Genomic DNA, 20,213 nt, shown 5'->3' with positions numbered 1-20,213 from the left:
AGGCATACTTACAAGTATTGCGTGGGTTAGTCTCAGACAGATGGTTTTCACCACAGGAAAGAGAGAAAGAAAAGAGTATTGATATTAAGTCCCAAGTAAACTGTATGAGTTTTGTACAAAATGCGGTGGTGGGAGACTTGATCCACCCTACCACCTATTCTTTTTGAGTCTGCTTGTTCCAAGCAAGCATTACTGTCTTCTTCTTCTATGCATCAAAGATAATTCTTCTTTGAAGCGCTGCAAAGAATGCGGCCAAAAGGACATTAGGATTCTTTTATTCTTTTCTTTTCTTTTAAATGACAACAGTGGGCGTAGGGTAGACTTACTTCCGTATATGAGAAGGGTCAAAAGGAGGAAATTCCTCATGTTTGAGGATCTTTCCATGTAGTAAAGAGTGAGAGTATCTATCCAGTGTGGGTAAGATGAATTTTTGCACTTTGACGTCGCACACCACACATCTATGATCAAAATCACCACCTGCTCGCGCTGCTTCTATTCTACAGTCACCACACCACAGCAAGTGTTGGCATGGAAAGTTGGCCCACAACAAATTTGGCTTGTTGCACCACAAGCACTTTCCCTGCTTAATGCTTGCCTTGTAATTCTGTATTGTGAGAAATATATTTATCATAAATTCATTAGTAAAAAAGCTCAATCACAAGGTGTTGTAAGTTCATTGCTTACGTGATAGAAGTCAAATTCACGAAGAAAGAACATGGAGGTGTTGTTCCTTTTTCTCTGAAGGGCCTCCAGAACCAAATGCCTCCCTATCTCACTGAATTTCGTATCACTAAATCCCTGAGTCCCTCTTTCGTCATTGGCATTTCCTGTCTGACTTTTTCTTTCCTTGTATAGCTTTGGTTGAGTAAAGCGAAAGTCTGACTTTAAGAATTGTAGAAACTTTGAGTGCACAACAGGCGATGAATCCTTCACAGCTGAATTCTCTTGTGGGATGTTTTGGTATGGTTTTACCTCGCCACTGCTGATGCTAACATTTTCACAAGAATCTGAGACAAGGTCCTGAACATACTTGGAATCAATATCTGCATTTTCATCAGGTTGGGCTGCACAACAGGGTGGGCCAAACATCGTGAGTGGCTGAAGCAATTTCCAACCAGGCTTAGGTAGATGAGGCATGAGCACCATGTGATTGGGAGATCCACATCCTCCTACTGGCGTAACCTTCATGCGACAAAGATCAGGAAAAGATCTCATAAAATCACTAAGCTTATGGTAGCCAAGGGAGGCATGGTCCAGTTCTAGGCCAAATGCAGCCCTGAAATCTGCCTTCAACGATGACAGAGGGTAGTCACCTTCCTTTGCTTTCTTTGATACCTCTTCTAAGAAACTGGGAAGCCACTTCTTGAAAGTTCTGAGCCATACTGGAGTATTGTGGTTGGTGGAGATGGGGCCAACGGGTACTTGAGATTCAGAACTTGTCTTCGGTTGGTCATGGAGTAATTTATTCACCCATGAGATTTGATCAGCTTTAGCCTCTTCCAAGGTCTTCCTTCTTGGCATCTCTTGTGCAGTCTTTTCGCTGGATCTCTCCAATTGTGGTTGATATTGGTCATTCTGTTCCTGGTAATGTTGTTGAAGAGATGGTTTCAAGGACTCGTCCCATCTCCCAACAGCACTTTTGATCTCAACTTGCTTGCCCATGATGGTTATATAGTGTGCCTGAACAGCCTTCGAAACAGACTTCTCATGTTTAAAAGTGACAAAGCCAAACCCACGAGAGTGTACTTCATCTCCTGTTCTAATCCTAGCAACATGGGCATCTTCCACAGACCCAAATTGATCTTCAAAAACCTTGCCCAATGAGTCTGCTCAAGTAAAAAAGAGGGTCATAACATGTCCTGACTGATCCAATACAACATTACCATTAATATGTGTAAGTCTAAATTCAACTTAAACAGATGTTGATCAAATTCTAACCAGAATCCAATAGAGGATTGAGGCCTCCTACAAAAATTTTCCGTTTAAGTTTCTGTACAGCAGAAGAATGAATGAGGTGCATTCCCTGTTTCACCTGTCGAAGCTTCTCTTCACCATGAGCATAAAAGCAGCTAGACCCTCTGGCACATCCACCAGAGGATTCAAAGTACTTACAGATCTCTGTCTTTACACTTGTGCCGATTCTAGAAAACAGATGCAGTAGAAAATTATTAAGAAATAAAACATGCTCAACCAAGAGAGAGAGAGAGAGAGAGAATGTGATAGGGAGTTGGATTAAAGAGATGAAAACTACTAGGATTTTTCACGCCTCTTAAGTTTTTGAGAAGTGTGGTCACCTTTCAGTACAGCTTCCTTCATCTGCCGTGGTTAAAAGAGCTTCACATGTATCAAAAATAATTTCATCACCTTGGAAGCAAGGAGTATATATCTGTTGAACCGGGGGATTTCGATTCACTGCACATTAGAATATCATGCGACTGGATGAATTAAATACTAGTAGTAATAATTAGTATTTATGTCTTTATTTTTACAACTAATGTCACATATTGGATTATCTTTAAATACAACTTACTGAGAGTAATATTGGTTGGGTTTAGCATGAAACGCATGTCCTGTGACTTTGCCAAGTCTATTGGCCTTTCTCTACTGCACAACACAAATAAAAACAAGTGGTGTTAGCTTTTAAGTTAAATATCAACGCAAGTTTCTTGGAAACAATAAAAGAAATATTGTGATAATGAATCAATGATGACTTTAAAAGAAAGGGTGTTATTGTTTTCCAACCGCAAGTTGAGGACTTCACTGTTTGCTCCCCAGCGCTGAAGAAGCTCAGCACAGTCAATATGATCATTCTTCACAGCAAAAAATAACGGGGTTTCTTTCATTATAGTTTTGTAGTTGATGCCATCTGGGTCTTCCAATAAAAGTACCTGTCAGCGCAATTGAAAGGAAAATGTCAAAGATAATAAATTTCAAATTTTGGAGTTTAACATACTCTTAAGCTTGCTACCAGCATATGCTGCCTAAAATAAGAGTAATGTTAAAGAAATTATACCTGAAGTGCCTGAGTATTACCATTAGCAGCAGCAGTGTGAAATGCAGTTAGTTCCAATTTGTTTCTTTGGTTTACTCGGGCACCATGCTTCAATAGGAGCCATATGATTCTGGCGACATGAAAGCAATCATAAGTGCCTTTCAAAAATGAAAAATCATAAGTTAGAGAAAGAACAAAAATTTAATGTATGCAGAGAGACAGAGACTTGATCTGCTGCGAAGATGAACTCCAGGACATTCTGAGGGACCAATGAAGAGCAGTGTTTCCTTCAGCATCAGCATCATTTACGTCCATGTTTGTTTTAAGAAGCAGCTCGACGACAGCTTCATCTCGGGCCTATGATAACAGGAAGGCCAAAAACAACACATGAGCGAAACAAATAATTCAGATTAAAACATTAAAGGGACACAAGAACCTGAAAAAAAAAAAAAAAAAGACGCAAGGAAAGCGAAAGAATTATTGAAGAAAACAATGAACAATCCTTTCAAAGCCCTGAAATGGTCCCACGTTATGGGTGGGTCCCCTGCTTTTACCAAAGTACCCAGAGTTCATTAATCAAATGATTAAACTATCACATCTGACAGCCACTTTTTGCCAAGGACATAAAAGTCCAATTCTCTTACAATTTCCCCACAGATATCATAAACAAATAAACCGCATGTTCCTAATGCCACTGCAAATCATCATCAAAATCGAGGTTAACAAGAAACACGACCTTGATAGCACGGATTAAGGGTGATGCCATCTTCTTGTCTCCACAAACGTTTTCAGCAATGGCTCCAAACAGCTGGAGCAACTCGATCTCGCAGAGCAAAAGCTTCCGTTTCTTATCGGACTCGACTTTTGATAGGGTACAATGCCTTTTAGCTGCTCTCAACGGCGACGTATCACGGCGGCCTAATAACAATGCCTCTCTGATCACGCATTGGTAAACGGTGTCTTTCTCCTTTGAACCTGATTCAGCGTCGCGTAATACTATGATAGACTCGTTAACTTTCTCTGCTGCTACGATAAGAAGAGCTGCTAAAGCTACTATTTTGCCTCCCATGGCTATGGAATACGCCACCTCGCCTATTGCTTTCGTTTTTTCACTAAGAAGCTTCACTGCAGTCAAATCCTGTCAAACAGGTGTAATGTTCAGAATTTTAATACCATTTATTAATAAGGAGTTTGAACAATTTTGACAAAGTGGTGACTTCGATATGTTTTGCATTTTTAATCTTTATTTAAAATGTGAAAAAGCATTTTATTTTTTTCAATGAGATTGGTTTTTTTGGCAAAACAACAAGCCCCAACCTTTTCACTAAGCAAAAAATAAAATTTTAACAAACATTTAACAGTTAAATTACAGCACCTTATGTAAACAAGATTATAGCAACACTATTTTATCTTACTATTTTGATGGTGGAGCTCTCACCGAATTTTAAAATTTTGGATAAAATAGCAAAACTCTTAAAGATCAATAATATTTCAGAAAACCTTCATGAGTGAGAAAATTTTGATTAGTCAACTGTGAAAATTTTCTTCTTTAACTAGAATGATTTTCTCGAGAACCAAACAAGCCATAAGGAAACCTTTTCACTAAGCAGAACCACCAATTCTTCAACGGAGTGGTCATCCGGATTCCAAATCACATCCATCCTGAAAATCATGCAAAAATGCCAAAATTGTTCATTTTTCTTTTCAGAAATCAATCACCAAAAAATATAAATTATAAAACAAACCGAGAATAGAGAAAGCAACATTTCCAAAAAAGGTCATTACTTTTGCGGTGTTCCTCCAAAACACAAAGCTTTTGCCTCCCTATAAAACAGAAAACGACATGCTTTTTTCTTTTCTTTTCTTTTCCATTTTTTTTATTTTCAATTTTTTTTACCTGTTACTGGACAAAGCCATCTCCAGAGCAAGCAGACCTCGTCCACCTTCACTCCTCAGTTCCGTACGGGCGCGTTTGTTCAGCAGCAACTCCACGCAACGCGCCGCTTGAGCCTCCGCCGCAGAATGCAACGCTGTCATCTTCGTCGCCGTGTCCACTTCATTCACCACAGGCAGAAAATCCGTTTCCACATCCCCGTTGAGCAGTGACGTGGCGCATTCGACCGCGTCGAAGTAACAACAGAGAAAGAGAAGCTTCAACGCCACGCTTCTTCGGTTTGAAGGATCATCATCCGAGTCGTGGATGAGTTGACGCGAGTGAAGCAAGAAGCGAGTATTGTCGTCTTGTGTGACTGCGTTGATGAGGGCGGTTTCGTTGTTGAACAGTGCTGCTTTTATTGGCGTTAAGTTTTGAAAATTGCCTTCATTTGAGGAATCGTCGACTCTTCGTTTTTCTTTTTCCTGCAATTATTATTTAAAGTAATAATAAAAACATTTCAGTATTTTTTTTACCCAAAAAAATAAAGAACTTCATGAACAATAAAGCAGAAAGCAAGCTAAAAATAAGAGGAGGAGAAATAAAAGAAAATAAAATAAGAATTGAAACTTTCCGAATTTGTTTGGCTGCTGAGAGAAGAGAAAACAACGATTTTCCAGCTAATCAAGGTACAAAAAGGAGCTTCAGCCTCAGTTTTTCTCATAAAGCTTGAGAATGAACTAAATAAAAAATTAAGAAGAAGAAGATTGCGTAAAAAGTCTTATAAGAAATCGATTTCGTGTTCAAAAAATTACAAATTTTCCAGAGAAAAACGAAATTTTCGTAGAAAATTAAAAAAATTAACCGGGAAAATTCTTTTTTTTTTCAAAAATTTCCAGATAGAATTGTTTCGACCTTTTTCTTAGTCGCAAGAAACACGCAAATGCAGATAAACGACCGAAGCTTTTTTTTTTTTTTACGATTAATCTTAAGCTAAAGAGAAGGTTTTTCGCACCGGATCCATCAGCAAAAAGAAAAGACCCTAAATTTTCAGCTCCAAAATCAGTTTCAACAACAATGCCTTCGTTTTCAACACCAAATCGAAGCTCATCTTCATGGAGAATCGAAACAAGGCTAAAAAATAAAGAGAAGCTAAAAACTTTCAAGTTCTTTTAAAGAAAAAGATGTTTCACTGGAAAAGGCTTCTTTGTTTTTCTCGTTCGATAGAACAGAGAACGAGAAAAGTTTGATCGTGAGTAATGGAGGTTGGTATTTATAAGGACGGATTTGGGATGGTTTAATGAACTGGATATTAATGTGTTTTCCCAGGTCCAAATTTGGTTGTGCGTTTTGACTAAAATGACCTTGGTTTGACTGGAGTTGCTTAGGGGAATACGAAGAAAGGGAGGGTAAATAAGGGGATGATGATGGTGCAAATTAATGCTCGCCGCGTCGTCTTCTAGGGCTGAGGAAGTATAAAATGGGCCAACAGCGAGTTGACACGTGTAAAATGCAAACAAAATGACTAAACCGTCCTCATCAGGTTTTTCTTTGTGATTAAGCGAGACCATGTTTAAGTTGTCAGTCATTATGGGGTTATCTTTGGATACGATCTGATTCAGGATTCGGATTTTTCGAGTCTTTAAGTCATTAACTTTTTTTGAGTCAATTCTGATTTAGTTGGATCAGGTTGTAGCCAAAGCGGCCGAGTTATAGCAAGATAAATGGAAAGAAATATTAGTATCTATGTGTATTTTTTTTTATTAGTAAAAGAAAGAGATTTGAATTTTATTTTTTAAATAAGAGATTATACATAAATAAATTAATTAATTAAATGTTCGAGTGCTTAGTATCTATACGTGTGCACACATACAAAATATTAACTCAAAATTTAATTATAAATGGAATGTTACCCCAATAATAATATTCATAACTAAATGTGAACTAAGATTTATAATACTAAGTCCTACATTTATTATTTAAAAGAAGTTTGTTGAACCCATTTTCTTCACTTGTATATGAAAGCCAGGATGAATTAGAATGTTAATTAGACATGGTTAATAGGTTAAGCATAATTATTCATAATGAATTGATATTGTTTCATGGGTGCAATGAGAAGAAGATGTATGATATAGAAGTAACCCCAACTTGTGAATCATGGCAAAGTAAAAAGCAAAATATCCTACATGGTAATAGACCTTTTGAAGGTTGTAGGACTATGTTTTGTAACAATAAAACTGTCAGAAAAAACTTTTTTTTAATGATTGATATAAGTATCTTTACATTCCGAATTTGGATCTTTCTTCATGAAAAGAAAAGAAAAAAAAAAACACCTGTATTTTGCATGTCCAATGTGCTAAGGATTTTCACGTTCTTGGAATAATTTACGAGTTCTTTGTCCGCCGATGCATCAATAATGGGAGTCGGACCCATTTTATTCTTTAGGTGCACTTGGAATCACATGATGTATGCAATTGGACATGGTCCCTAGAGAATTGGACGAGCGCTCCAAAAACAAGTTTTGGTTGGACCAAAAATCAGTTGTGGGACATTTAGTCCTTTTTCTTCTGAAAAAACTTTGGAAAGCAACCAAGAATATTTGATTAACATCAACATATTGGAGTCAATCCTGGTGTCGACTAGGTGGACGGGATTCTCTCATCGTATCAACAATTCCTTCAAAAAGTCTTACGTTCATATTGTAAATTAGTTACGTCTATAAATACCCAAAATCATGTATAGTTCAAGCGTTATATACATCACAAAAATATCTTTAGTTAAGAGGAATATTGATTGGCTCAAGCCTCTTATTATGAAGATTATGCAAAGTCTTCAAATCACATTTTCTTTTTTGGGGTTTTACATGGGAGACAAAATTTTCCTCAGGGATCCCATGCTGCCTTCAAGAGTGAGGGAAGTGTTGTCATTTAATTTTCACGCAAGTGCATGTTATCGCAAGTAACTAATATAATAATAAGTACAATATTGTTCCCATAAGGATTTGTTTTTAAATTTCTATTAAGTACTAAAATTTTATAACAAATCAATCTTATTTAAGTAATCGAAATTTGTAAAAAATTACTTAAAACGAAATTAAAATAATTACTAAATTAACTAATTGAAAAAAAAGACAATACACTAAAGACTTAAGATTATGGGTTCACTCAACACTTTATCTGATACTAACTTTTCTAATTATTCATCTTCTTTGGTGGCTTTACTAACCTAGAATCCAAAAATATATACAAGTTTCTATCGAGATACTAGCATAAATACTTAACTTAATTAGTTCACTATATGTCTATACAAATCAATTAAATTAAGTTCATTAAGCTAGTATTCTAATTTGGCTATGTATGGCAATGGGAGTATATCTACCTGAATGATGAATCAGATCACCTAAGTAACTTGAACATATATTGTTCAAATCTTAGTCTAATCTATAATTTCTCTGTCGAGTTTCAATTAAATTTACAAATCAGTTAATTGTTGATTAGACAATTAAAATATTTAAGAGCATATTTGAATAAGCAAAACTATACACATTCATGATAAATAAATAAAAAAGACACAGATATTCAAACTACATGTTAAAATTCACCATAATCCTAGGAAAACAAATTAGTTTATGATATCTAAAGAAAACATTATCCAAAGAAATTTAGTCATGAATTCAAGTAAAAAAAAATAACACAAAATAGAGAAAGAAACTAATGTTGAAGCTTTGTAATCTTGAATCTCTCTCAATTGCTTTTGTTCTTACTCGATTCTTAGCACAAAATCTCCAGAAAAACTAACTGTCGTTCCCTCCCTAAAATTCTCTAAAACAATTTCCTTAAATAAGCACAAGTTAACCTAATTTCCAATTTTCCCATTAGAAAATATTTAATGGAAACAAGTGAGAGTCGCGGCCCTTAAGTATTTTGCCTTGTGTTGCTCTCCTAGTGCAGTATTCTCTTTTTAATATGAATTTTGACCACCTTTCAATCTGAACTGAGTAAAGTGATAAACTAAAAATTTGTAGCTCTTTCTCTTAGCTTTCTAGTAGTTTAAGAATCATCTCATTTGAAGTTCTATAGAGAGAGTTATGGTAAAAATACCACAACATATTCAGCAAATTCTGCACCTAACCATCTTGCATGTTTAACTTCCATGAAGTTATTTACACTTGATAACCTTCAAAATCGAGACTAAATTAGAAATTTCTCAAATTAAGATTATTGATATGAAAATAAACTCAAATTACTCAAATTAAAAATAATTCATATACATTGAACTAAATAAAGGAAAATATAAAAACTACCTTAAATTAACTTGAAAATACAAGGACTTGGCTATTTTTTATAATCAAAATGTGATAAAATAACTCTATATTATAGAATTATCATACCTCAAACTTAATAATTTGCTAGTCCTCGAGCAAAAACTACCTTGAGCAAAAACTAAGAAAACAAAAGAACATACTTGAAAACATTAAACTAGCTAACAAAATCAGACACACCAATTCATTCTAAACCTCTAATTTCCTCATAAAGTGTCTCTTCTTCTTATCTCAAAGTAAAATATAAATATTATTTAAATTCACATTACAATCAAATGCAAGCTCATTTTCAGATAAATTCTCGTGTGTGTGCGTGTGAATCTCTTGCCATGAATCTCATATACTTCGGATATGTTTATGCTCACAAAAATTTCAAACTAGTCTAAAATTTCCATAAGTTTATTTTTCATCTCCCTCTCCACTAATGTAAGCTAAGACTAAATTAAAGATCTTTAGGACTTTATTCAGCTTGTAATGTATGGCTAGGGTTGAGGTATAATATTGGACAATATGTAGCTCAAGTCACCCTAAACACATAATTGTTTTAGGACCTATGTAACATTATTTTTCTTCACCGAATACACCTTTTATTTGCCTTTCATTTTCCTTCTTAAAACACATTTTTTTATTCTTAATTCAACACCCCCAAAACTTATTTCTTTCTTTGATAGTGGGATAAATTCTTCATAAAAATTTTGCATTGCTCTTTACACTTCATCTTTTCCACTTTTTTTCCCTCATCAAATAGCTCCATATACATTTCCTAAAACAATATATATGCTTAAGATTGAGGGTTGTGAAAATTGAAGAAATTTTTCAAAGGCTAAACTAATGTTCTTTATGTGTTTAAATTAAAGAAAGGACAATTTAAGTCCAAAGGGGTACATTAGGGATAAAAATTATAAATGGGTTGACTTGAAATGCTCAATCAATCCAAAGATGGCCTAAGTCATTTCTCTAACTAAGTATAGTCTTATGATTTCGCCTCAATGAAGAATTAAACAAATTCTAAAACTCTAAATATAGTTCTAAAATCTTTATTTACATAAACTTTCTCTAAAGAGACATGATATTTCAATGCAAGAGATGGGGTGCTCAAGTATGAAAATTTCATCCGATCATGATGCTAACATAAGACTTCACATGACATTCAAACAGTATTCAGGTTTACAAAGAGCAAAAGATCAACAACAAAATTAGTTATCATCATTAGATAGGTAAATCAATTTCACTGGTGCACTAATTATAGCTTATGTTTTCAACATTTTCCTAAATTCACCTACTCCTAAATTATCATGCCAAACAACTAAATTAACTTCAAAACATGAAAATCATAAACATAAAAATTTAAAAACTTCTCCCAAAACTTAAAATGAACATTGTCCTCAATGTTTCAAAAAGTAAAGAAGAGAAAATACTTCCCTAAAATCGTAGCTACAATATAGTGGTCATCCTCACCTTTTTCACCAAAGTCATTATCAAAGTCCAATTCCTTGGGCAAAACCCACACTCGAATCATCAAGAATTTCCAACCAAAATTTTCAAGACTGTCTACATACCCATCATTTGAGAAAATATGTTGAGAAGATGATAAATAGTGAATGGATTCGGAAATGAGATGATTATAAGGACTTAATAACTCAAAAAAACAAGTGTTGAAGTAGTTAGGATGCAAGAACTATTGAAGGAGGAGGAAAGAGGAGAGTTTGGGGCTATAAAATGGAAAAAGAAAAGAAGAAAAGGTGATTTAAACATGATTAGCACTAGACCCCAAACTAGCATTGCAGCTTTCAACCTTTCTACACTCGGAGCATTACATTTCAGTGAGGGCCATGATGCTCAAGCATTCTACTTTTTTTAAAGGACTCATAATACTTGCAAATTATGACACAAAACAATTAGAATATAAAAGAAATATCAAATGACAAGCAAAAATTTTAAACAAAGCTAAAGACAATAAATACCAAAATAAGCTAAGTTTAGAAACTTGGGTTGCCTATTAAGAAGCGCTTCTTTATAGTTACTAGCTTGATTATGATAGCCCTTTTTTCACTTCTTCATCACTGCAATAATGCTAGAGGCTTTTGTTTCATTACCTTGAATGCTTCTATACGCATACTAAAAATCTCAATATAGCCATAAGACAAAACTTTAACCACTTTAAAGGTTTGCAATCAATATGCTTTAAATTGCCAAGGTAAAAAATGGATGCGTGAACTAGAGAGTACTACTTACTGTCCAATCTCAAAATCAAGATCACTAGAAGGTGGTGGATTACGCTCATCATAACATTGCTTAATTTTGAGATGTGGTGGCAGTGGCTTAGACTCAAGAGTTGGTGCTGGCTTACTTGTAAGTGGTGGAGTAGGATTACCTTTACCTTTATCGGCTAAGTCCACCCTATAGCATTGAGTTGTGGAGGAAGGATATTTAGTTGCATTGAAAATAGTAAATTTAACTACTAGCTCACCAACTTTAAAAGTTATTTTGCCTTCCTTTACATTGATGAGTGTGTTTGTCGTGGCCAAGAATGGACGTCCCAATATGATCGGAACCTCTTGATCATCCTCCATCTCAAGTACAAGGAAGTCCACTATAATGTATAATTTCCTCCACTTTAATCAAGACATCTTTTATAATCCCAAAGGGCTACCTTATTGTCCTGTTTGCGAGTTACAATTTGACTATAATGGGTTAAATCTCTTTCAGTCCAAGTCTCCTAACAATAGACAAAGGAATAATCGAGACACCAACACCAAATCACACAAAGTTTTCAAAAAATTAACATTACCAATAGAGCAAAGGATAGAAAAACTCTTTAAGTCTTTAAGCTTTGGTGGAAGCTTATTCTGGATTATCACGCTACACAGGAAGCTTGTTCTGGATTATCACGCTACACACCTTAGTGAGCGTAACTATCTTGAAATCCTCCAATTTCCTTTTCTTCGTCAATATGGCCTTCAAAAACTTCCAATATGACGACATTTGCTCTAAAGCTTCTATGCAAGGAATGTTGATGTGAAGCTTTTTGAATACCTCAAGAAACTTTTGAAAGTGCCTATCAAGTTTTTGTTTCTGAAAACGTTGAAGAAAGGGTGGTGGTGGTATGTTTGCCTTTTCTTCCTTTTCTTGAATTTGTTTGTTAGTTGTCTCAATCACTATTTCATTCTCAACAAGCTTATCTTGAAGTTTAGCTTGCCTAACATTACTTTCAACCTCCTTTCCGCTTAAGGTGATTGCCATTAACTGTTCCTTACCTTTTCTCTTAGGATTCACCTCTACATCACTAGGTAGTATTCCTAGAATTCTAAGGTTTAATAAATTGGCAATTTGACCAACCCGAGTCTCAAGGTTTCGTAGTGATGTTGCTTGACTTTGGATGATGCTATCAGTTTATGTCATGTACTACCTTAGCAAATCCTCCACAGTTAGCTTCTGTTCTGAGATAGGCACTCTTACTTGTTGTTGGAATCCTGGAGGTGCATTCAGCTTTGAGGTTGAGGATGATCCTTGCTTTTGGACCAAAAGAATTTTGGATGGTTCCTCTACCTTAAATTGTAAGTGTTGGAGTAAGGGTTATTCCACTGTTTATTCCCCACAAATTGCACTGTTTTGTTAAACTTGGACACTAATGGTTTGCATGATCATTTCCATAATATTCACTAACTATAAAAGGACTTTTCATAGAGTTAGTACCAAAAGATTCAAATGCCTTAGTTAAAGTTGCTACCTGTGCATATAATGCCAAAAAGGCATCTACATCATAAACTCCAGCTACTCTTTTATGCATCGATTGTTTTATTGGCCACTGGTAGTTGTTTGTAGCCATCTCCTCCAACAAATCGTATGCCTCATCAATTGATTTAGCCATTAAAGTTCCTCCTGTAGTTGCATCAATGGTAGTCTAAACATGACCACTAAAATCATTGTAGAATGTCTGCACCTGTCACAGCCCAATCCTGGTGCCATGATCGGTGCATGGACCCAATAGGCATAGCCCATCGGGCCCAAGTAAACTTTCTATGAAAACTTGTTCATTGGACCATTTGACCCTCAATTACCTTTAGGGTTCTTAATTCATAATTATCAAAAATAATTTATTCTCAAGAATAAATCATGGCAACTGAACATATACCGTTCACCAAATAATATTACCTTTTGCCAACTTGTGGCGATATCACTATTCAAACCAAACATGCAGTGTTTACAACAAATCTCATGAATTACATTTAAATAGCCACATATACATACAAAAGACCTTGACTATCAACGGAGTGACTCTGGTGTGGATACTATCATAGGATATTCTGGCAAACCTACCGTAAGATGAACAGGAGGAAGCGCCTTTACCTAAGATCCAACTATCTTTGAACTTGAAAACTAAAACATGAAGTTGAAAAGAATGAGTATAAACCCAGTGAGTGAACATAAGAAGGGAACAAGCAAACGATACGGAAAGTTTTTCGAAAACATGATGCACTCATTTAAAAACAATGCAAATTTGTATATTATGAACAAAACTCAATGTCGTGCTGTTTTTCAACTCATTTTAAAACATTTAGGAAGTTTAACTTTCAACATTCAATGCAATCACACAATATTTTCTCTAACATTTCTATGATATGTGTAAATATGTACACAACCATCGGTCATCAACTTATGTGCACTCCCACACCGCATATACTTGGAATCACCATCCTCCGGTCATCAACTCATGTGCACTCCCACACCGCACATAGCTGGAATAATCACCCACCGATCATCAGCTCATGTGCACTCCCACATCGCACATAGCTGGAATCACCCCGTCATCACCGGCATGTGCACTCCCACACCGCACACGCGCAGTTACAATTATCATTCAACATTACATTTCAATGCATGGCACATGTAACAACATGTAACAAGAATTTTTACATAGTACTATATCTCACATTTCATTATTTTACTAGTCATAGACATAGTTGCATAGTCCAACATTCAAGGAACATAATATTAAGCATATGCCATTAGTTTAAAACATCTCAAGTTTTCTAATGCATTACAAACCATGAATCAATTGGCAATTCACCAAATTTTCTCAAACACATAATCCACCACAATACACATTTAACAACATAGAAGTATCAGTGGTGAAAGGCTTGTTCCCATACATAATTTTCTTTAAAGGAATCAACCAAAAATATTTAAATACTTTATTCAACACAAATGCATTTGTTCAAACATTTTAAATGCAAGTTCACTCACCTTAATAATGTCACTTACAAGACTAGTGCCCACAAAGTCTTAATCCAAGTAGTCTCGAAAATACCATTAAAACCTATAATTGCCAATAAACAATAGTAACTTCAAATATATCATAAATTTGAAGTTAATAATTCTAATAAGCATACACTTGATAAATTATATCCTAGCTTAATTTTTAACTAAGAATTCTAGTCTAATTCCTAAACCCATCATATCAACTATTCCAAATTTAAAGATTCTTTACCTTGGTGAGCTTGGAAGCATGAAGATCAACAAAAAACCTAATATTTCCAAGAAAAAGAATTTGAAGAAGTTCAGAAATAAAATCTGAAAATATAACCCATAAATTCATAAATTTCAATTGTTGAAAATATTTACCTATTAGCTTCAAAAATGAAGATTTGAAGCCAAAAATTCAAGTGTAGTTGAAAGTGGAGTAGAAATAAAAAATAAAGGAAAGGAAGAGAGATTTTTCTTTCTCTCTCCTAGGTTTTAGATGTGCTGAAAATTGGGGTTAGAAGTTGTAGGTTTGATGCCCAAGAAGTTAGGAGAAGGAAGGAGTAAGAAAAGAAAAGAAAACAAGGAAAAGAAAATGAAAATCTTGATTTTTATGGTGGAGGAACAAAAATGGCGTTGGGAGGAGATAAAGGAGGAAGATGGTGCTTTGGAAACAATGGCCGGCCATGGGATAAGGATGGAGAGTCAAAACTTTTTTTGGAAGCTTTGACCAAACTTTATGAAAAATTACCGTTTTACCCTCTAAGGTTTTCACCCTTTTTAATTGTATCATTCCACAATCTTTTAATTCCAATTTCTTTCCATTTTTCTTCCTTAACATTTGTACCAATAAAATATCAAATTTATGATTCAACGCGGTAACATCGCAATATTTAAATATTTATTTACCCGCGCTAGCTTTATTTAATAGAGACACGCGGACTCCATTAACATCATTTTTTTCTCTAAAATTTCCTCGTCCTTCTTCTCCCCCACTTAAATTGACCATATATTTCTCCTTCATGAAAAATTTCGACATCGAATAAAATATTAATATTTTAATATTATTTTATTTTAAAATTTTTCACTATCCTTTTGGGGCTTCAAAACATCTTACTTTGTCCCGGTTCATATCCGAATCACCTTTTATCTCACAAATTCTTTTTTGATAAAAATATTATTATTTTATTTTTATTTTTTCACATGCGAAATATTTTATCTTAAAATACTTCTTTCACCAGTCTCCATCCTTTGGCACTTAAATCAGCACCCATTGACCCTTTGTCTCCTTGATAAGGTCATATTGACTTCTATACGAGGGTACTAAGTGTCACAACACCTAAAGCCACTTTGAAAAACCATGATGAGGACAACGCCGAAGTAATTCTTTGTATCTTTTCCAAGCCTCATACAATGATTTAGAATCTTATTACATGAATGATGTGATATCATTCCTCATTTTCGCTATCTTAGTCAGAGGAAAGAACTTAGTAAGGAACTTTTAAGCAAGACCATCCCATGTTGTTATTAAGTTAGTGGGGTGTGCATTCAACCATGCTTTAACTTTATCTCTCAATGAGAAAGGACAAGGCCTCAAATGAATTGCATCATCTGTGACACTATTGTGTTTGAAAGTATCACATATCTCCAAAAAGTTTAATAGATGGCCATTTGGATCATCATTTGGTAGACCCCTCAACTGGACTGAAGTTTGAATCATGGTGATGATGGCGGCTTGATCTTGAAATTGTTGGCTTGAATAGTCGGCTTTTGTGTGCTTGATGGAATCTTTGCACCAATGGGACAACATAATCCCTTAAGCCAAGATTTTCAGCTACTATTCACTCTTGGATTTGTTGTTCATCTTGTCGATCAGCCATTGTATTTGTTAGAGCAAAACCTTGTTGATTTTCTCATCGAAGTTTGTGGAATGTTCTCTCAATTTCTGTATCAAAAATAATAACCTCCAAGCTTTTTACTGTTCTCATACAACGACGAAAAGAACTTGCAAATAAAAAAAGTAAAACTTAAATTAAGACTAATATGTGAAATTTTAATATTAGCAAATAATAAAAAAAACAAAATCCCCAAAAACGGTGCAAAAAACTTCTCGTTAAATTTTCACGTAAGTGCACACTATCGTTCCCACATGGATTTTTTCTTAAATTTTTACTAAGTACTAAAATTTTATAACAAACCAATCTTATTTAAGTAACCGAAAATTTGTAAAAAAATTAATAAAAGGAAATTAAAATATTCACTAAATTAACTAACATAAATTAAATTTACTTGAAAAAGACAATAGACTAAAGACCTAGGATTATTTATTCATTCAACACTTCATTTGATACTAACTTCTCTAATTGTTTATATTCTTGGGTGGTTTTACTAACCTAGAATCCAAAGCTATGTATAATAGTCAATTAAATTAAGTTCATTAAGTTAGTGTTATAATTTGGCTATGTATGGCAATTGACGTATATCTACCCAAATCGTCAACCAGATCACGTAAGTTACGTAAACATACACTATTCAAATTTTAGTCCAATCTAAAATCTCTCTGTCGAGTTTCAATTAGATTTACAAATCAGTTAATTGTTAATCAAGCAATTAAAAGCTTTAAGAGTAGATTTGAATAAGCAAAACCATACTTATTCATGATAAATAAAAGAGAAACTAATATTGAAACTACATGTTGAAATCCACCATAATCTTAGAAAAATAAATTAGTTCATGATATCTAAAGAAAACATTGTCTAAAGAAATTTAGCCATAAATTTAAGTCAAAGAAAAAAAGAATAACACAAAATAGAGGAAGAAACTAATGTTGAAGCTTTGTGGTTCAAATCTCTCTTAATTGTTCTTGTTTTCTTACTTGATTCTTAACTCAAAATCTCGAGAAAAGCTAGTGCTGTTCCCTCCCTAAAATTCTTTCGAAAAAATTGCTTAAATAAGCACAAGTTAACCTAAGTTCCAATTTTTCGTCAAAAGTTTTTTATGGAAACAAGCCCTGAGAGCCACGGCCCTCAAATATTTTGCCTTGTGTTGCTCTCTTGGTGCAGTATTCTCTTTTTTACATGAATTTTGACCACCTTACACTCCGATCTGAGCAAAGTGATAAACAGAAAAGTTGTAGCCCTTCCTCTTAGCTTTCTAGTGGTCTATGAATCACCTCATTTGGTGTTCTGTAGAGAAAGTTATGGTAAAAATACCGCAACATGTTTAGCAAATTCTATACCTAATCATCTTGCATATTTCACTTCTATGAAGTTCTTTACACTTGAAAACCTTCAAAATCGAGACTAAATCAGAAATTTCTCAAATTAAGATTATTGATATCAAAATGAACTCAAATTACTCAAACTAAAAATAATTCAAAGACATTAAACTAAATAAAGGAAAATATAAAAACTACCTTAAATAAATTTGAAAATACAAGAATTTAGTTTTTTTTTTTATAATCAATATGTGATAAAATAACTCTATATCATAGAGTTATCAAGTGTTAGACTGGTCTCATATAATTTTGGGTGATTATAAAATTTTGGTAACCATTTTGGGATCCATTTGTCAATTTGGTGAAAAAGCATTGGTGTTGGTTGCTTTTTCTTTTGGCCATAAACCCTCTTTTTTTACTTTCGAGATACCATGTCATGGCAGAACAAAAAATTTCTATCCCAAAATATGTACGGTCTCTCCATCCCACCAATAAAATTTTTCCATGTAACATAAGTAGAGAAAATAAACGTTTTATGTTAAACAGCAAACTCCCCTTTTTTTCTCAACAATCTTAGAAACTAGTTTGGCTTCCCTTTTGTCTCAGAAATCTTAGAAACAAGATTGGCTTTAACGACAGTAGGCTGATTCTCAGGCGAAACACATTCACCCAAACCTTAAAGTAGCCCAATTTGGGTAACACCGATCGAAGGGCATCCAGGGCTTCTTCCATCCCTGCAGCAAATCCATTGCTTCCCTGTTTACAGCTAACAAAAATGAAAATGAACGTAATTGTTGCATATTTCTTGGTTGTATTGGGAGGCAACACCTACTCTGTTAAGTTAATACCAGCTTGAACTATACATGTGTCACGACCTTAATCCAAGAGTCATGACCGACACCGAGATTCAGGAGGTTTAACCTGCGAGATTCGAGTAAGCTTCAAAAACAAAAATATTTAGAAAGACAGTTAACGCAAAATTTTCAAACTTATAAACTTAACCAATTCGTTGAAATCTATAGATATTCATAATGTTCAAAACACTTTTAAACACATTGCGCCTTTTCGTGCTAAAACCGAACGGAAACAAGTACTAAATACAGAAAACCAACTCAATGTGTCTCATCCCTTACAAAGTAAGCCAACAAAATTAACAGGCAACATGGTGGCCAATAGAACCAAAAGTTATCTAAGACTGAAATCAGCGGAGTAGGCGTGACAGATCAAAGATTGCCTACCAAATACCGAAATCAGCCTACGGAACAGACGCAAACTACTCAATTCCATTACAAAATCCCCAAAAGTTATTTATTTGCATCAATCAATTAATTGGAGTAAGTTTCACAAACTCAGTGAGTAAGTGTCAAAAAAAAAAAAGTGAAAAAACTAGTTTCGAAATAAATATACATATATAATGCAAAACAGATACATTGAACATGGCATCCTCAAATCAGTAAGGTTCACTTAAATACCCAAACTCACGGATTTGGGGGTCCAGGATTGACCTTTGCTGAGTTAGGGGTTGATCTCTTTTTAACAGAATCTGCCGAAGTGTTTAATGAAGTAAGAATCGCCCTCTCTGATGTTGGGGGTTGATCCTGATGATTTCAGAATGTTAAATTTAGGTTCTAGTCGGCTGGGGATCGACCTATCTATGACTGAAGCTCGATCCTTAGTTTAAAACAAAATGTAGTCTTAAGTTTCCGGTGAAGAAAAGATCGACCTATCACTTGCTAGGGGTTGATCCTCAAGCTACAGATTGCTTATTTTAAGGCTGACCAGAAGCTAATCTACTTTACTTACCAGATTTCATTGGAGCTTTGAAATTAATGACTTGAGATGCACAACAACAACAACAGTACCTTTATCAAAACAGCTTTTTATGTTTCACTAAAACATATGTGAATTTTTTATTCTCTTTCTTGCTAACAATGGAAACAATCTAAAAGTCATTTTATATGTAGACAAAACAACAAAAATAGAAGAAAATCGGTTACCATATGAAACGATGAGCCCAATTCAACATAAACGTATAGCTTGACAATATCGTTCCACATGTTATTTACCTGACCTCATGTTCAACGACAAAACTGTATGACAATTTGAACACACTAGAAATAATTGAATTCAAAGCCAGGTAATATGTTTAAATATGACAATTAGATAATTAGAAATTTTCATCAACTAATATTTACATAAATATATTGAGGGTATCAAAAGGGCCATTTACTGTAAAGTAATTAACATGCACATCCATCCACATCATTCTGCTAATGATGTTGAGCAAATACCAGATTCAACAATTGTTGAAATCATTGATGCGGATTTGTCAAAGATTCAAGGAAAAAACTCTAAAAAAAAAAAATTACACCATATAATTTTGGACAAATATATTAATATATTGTTTACACTATAGATTACCAAATTCTACGTGGAAGCAAGGCTTGTTGATATCGACTCTTCAAACGGATGATTTCATAACGCTTGCAATGAATGTGGAGTGATTTTGAGATTTTGTGCTGGCAAATACTGGTGCACACATCATGACAAAGAAACACTGCTGCTC

The 20,213-nt window shown here is 34.4% G+C and overlaps 1 protein-coding gene and 1 non-coding gene across 2 annotated transcripts; one reads left to right on the top strand and one right to left on the bottom strand.

Moving 5' to 3' along the window:
* Nucleotides 1-3: 3 nt before the first annotated feature.
* LOC18601495 (uncharacterized) lies at nucleotides 4-11,759 on the bottom strand. The gene is made up of 14 exons (XM_088805750.1): nucleotides 11,422-11,759; nucleotides 5,846-5,999; nucleotides 4,890-5,350; nucleotides 4,588-4,654; nucleotides 3,729-4,130; nucleotides 3,219-3,349; nucleotides 3,014-3,122; nucleotides 2,743-2,888; nucleotides 2,531-2,604; nucleotides 2,295-2,412; nucleotides 1,939-2,141; nucleotides 685-1,826; nucleotides 327-604; nucleotides 4-237 (listed from the first exon to the last, which is right to left on the bottom strand). The coding sequence occupies exons 1-14, from the start codon at nucleotides 11,757-11,759 to the stop codon at nucleotides 213-215; spliced, it is 3,648 nt and encodes a 1,215-aa protein (XP_088661876.1). The 3' UTR covers nucleotides 4-212.
* A 4,026-nt stretch (nucleotides 11,760-15,785) lies between these two features.
* LOC148763179 (small nucleolar RNA R71) lies at nucleotides 15,786-15,892 on the top strand. The gene has a single exon (XR_016026058.1). It is a non-coding gene; the product is annotated as a small nucleolar RNA R71 (small nucleolar RNA).
* The last annotated feature ends 4,321 nt before the right edge of the window (nucleotides 15,893-20,213 follow it).

This window comes from Theobroma cacao, chromosome 4, assembly GCF_053813885.1.
Source record: "Theobroma cacao isolate CCN51 chromosome 4, ASM5381388v1, whole genome shotgun sequence".
Classification (NCBI taxonomy): Eukaryota; Viridiplantae; Streptophyta; class Magnoliopsida; order Malvales; family Malvaceae; genus Theobroma; species Theobroma cacao.
The sequence above is the reverse complement of the archived record's forward strand: the minus strand, read 5'-3'. Positions and strand labels throughout refer to the sequence as shown.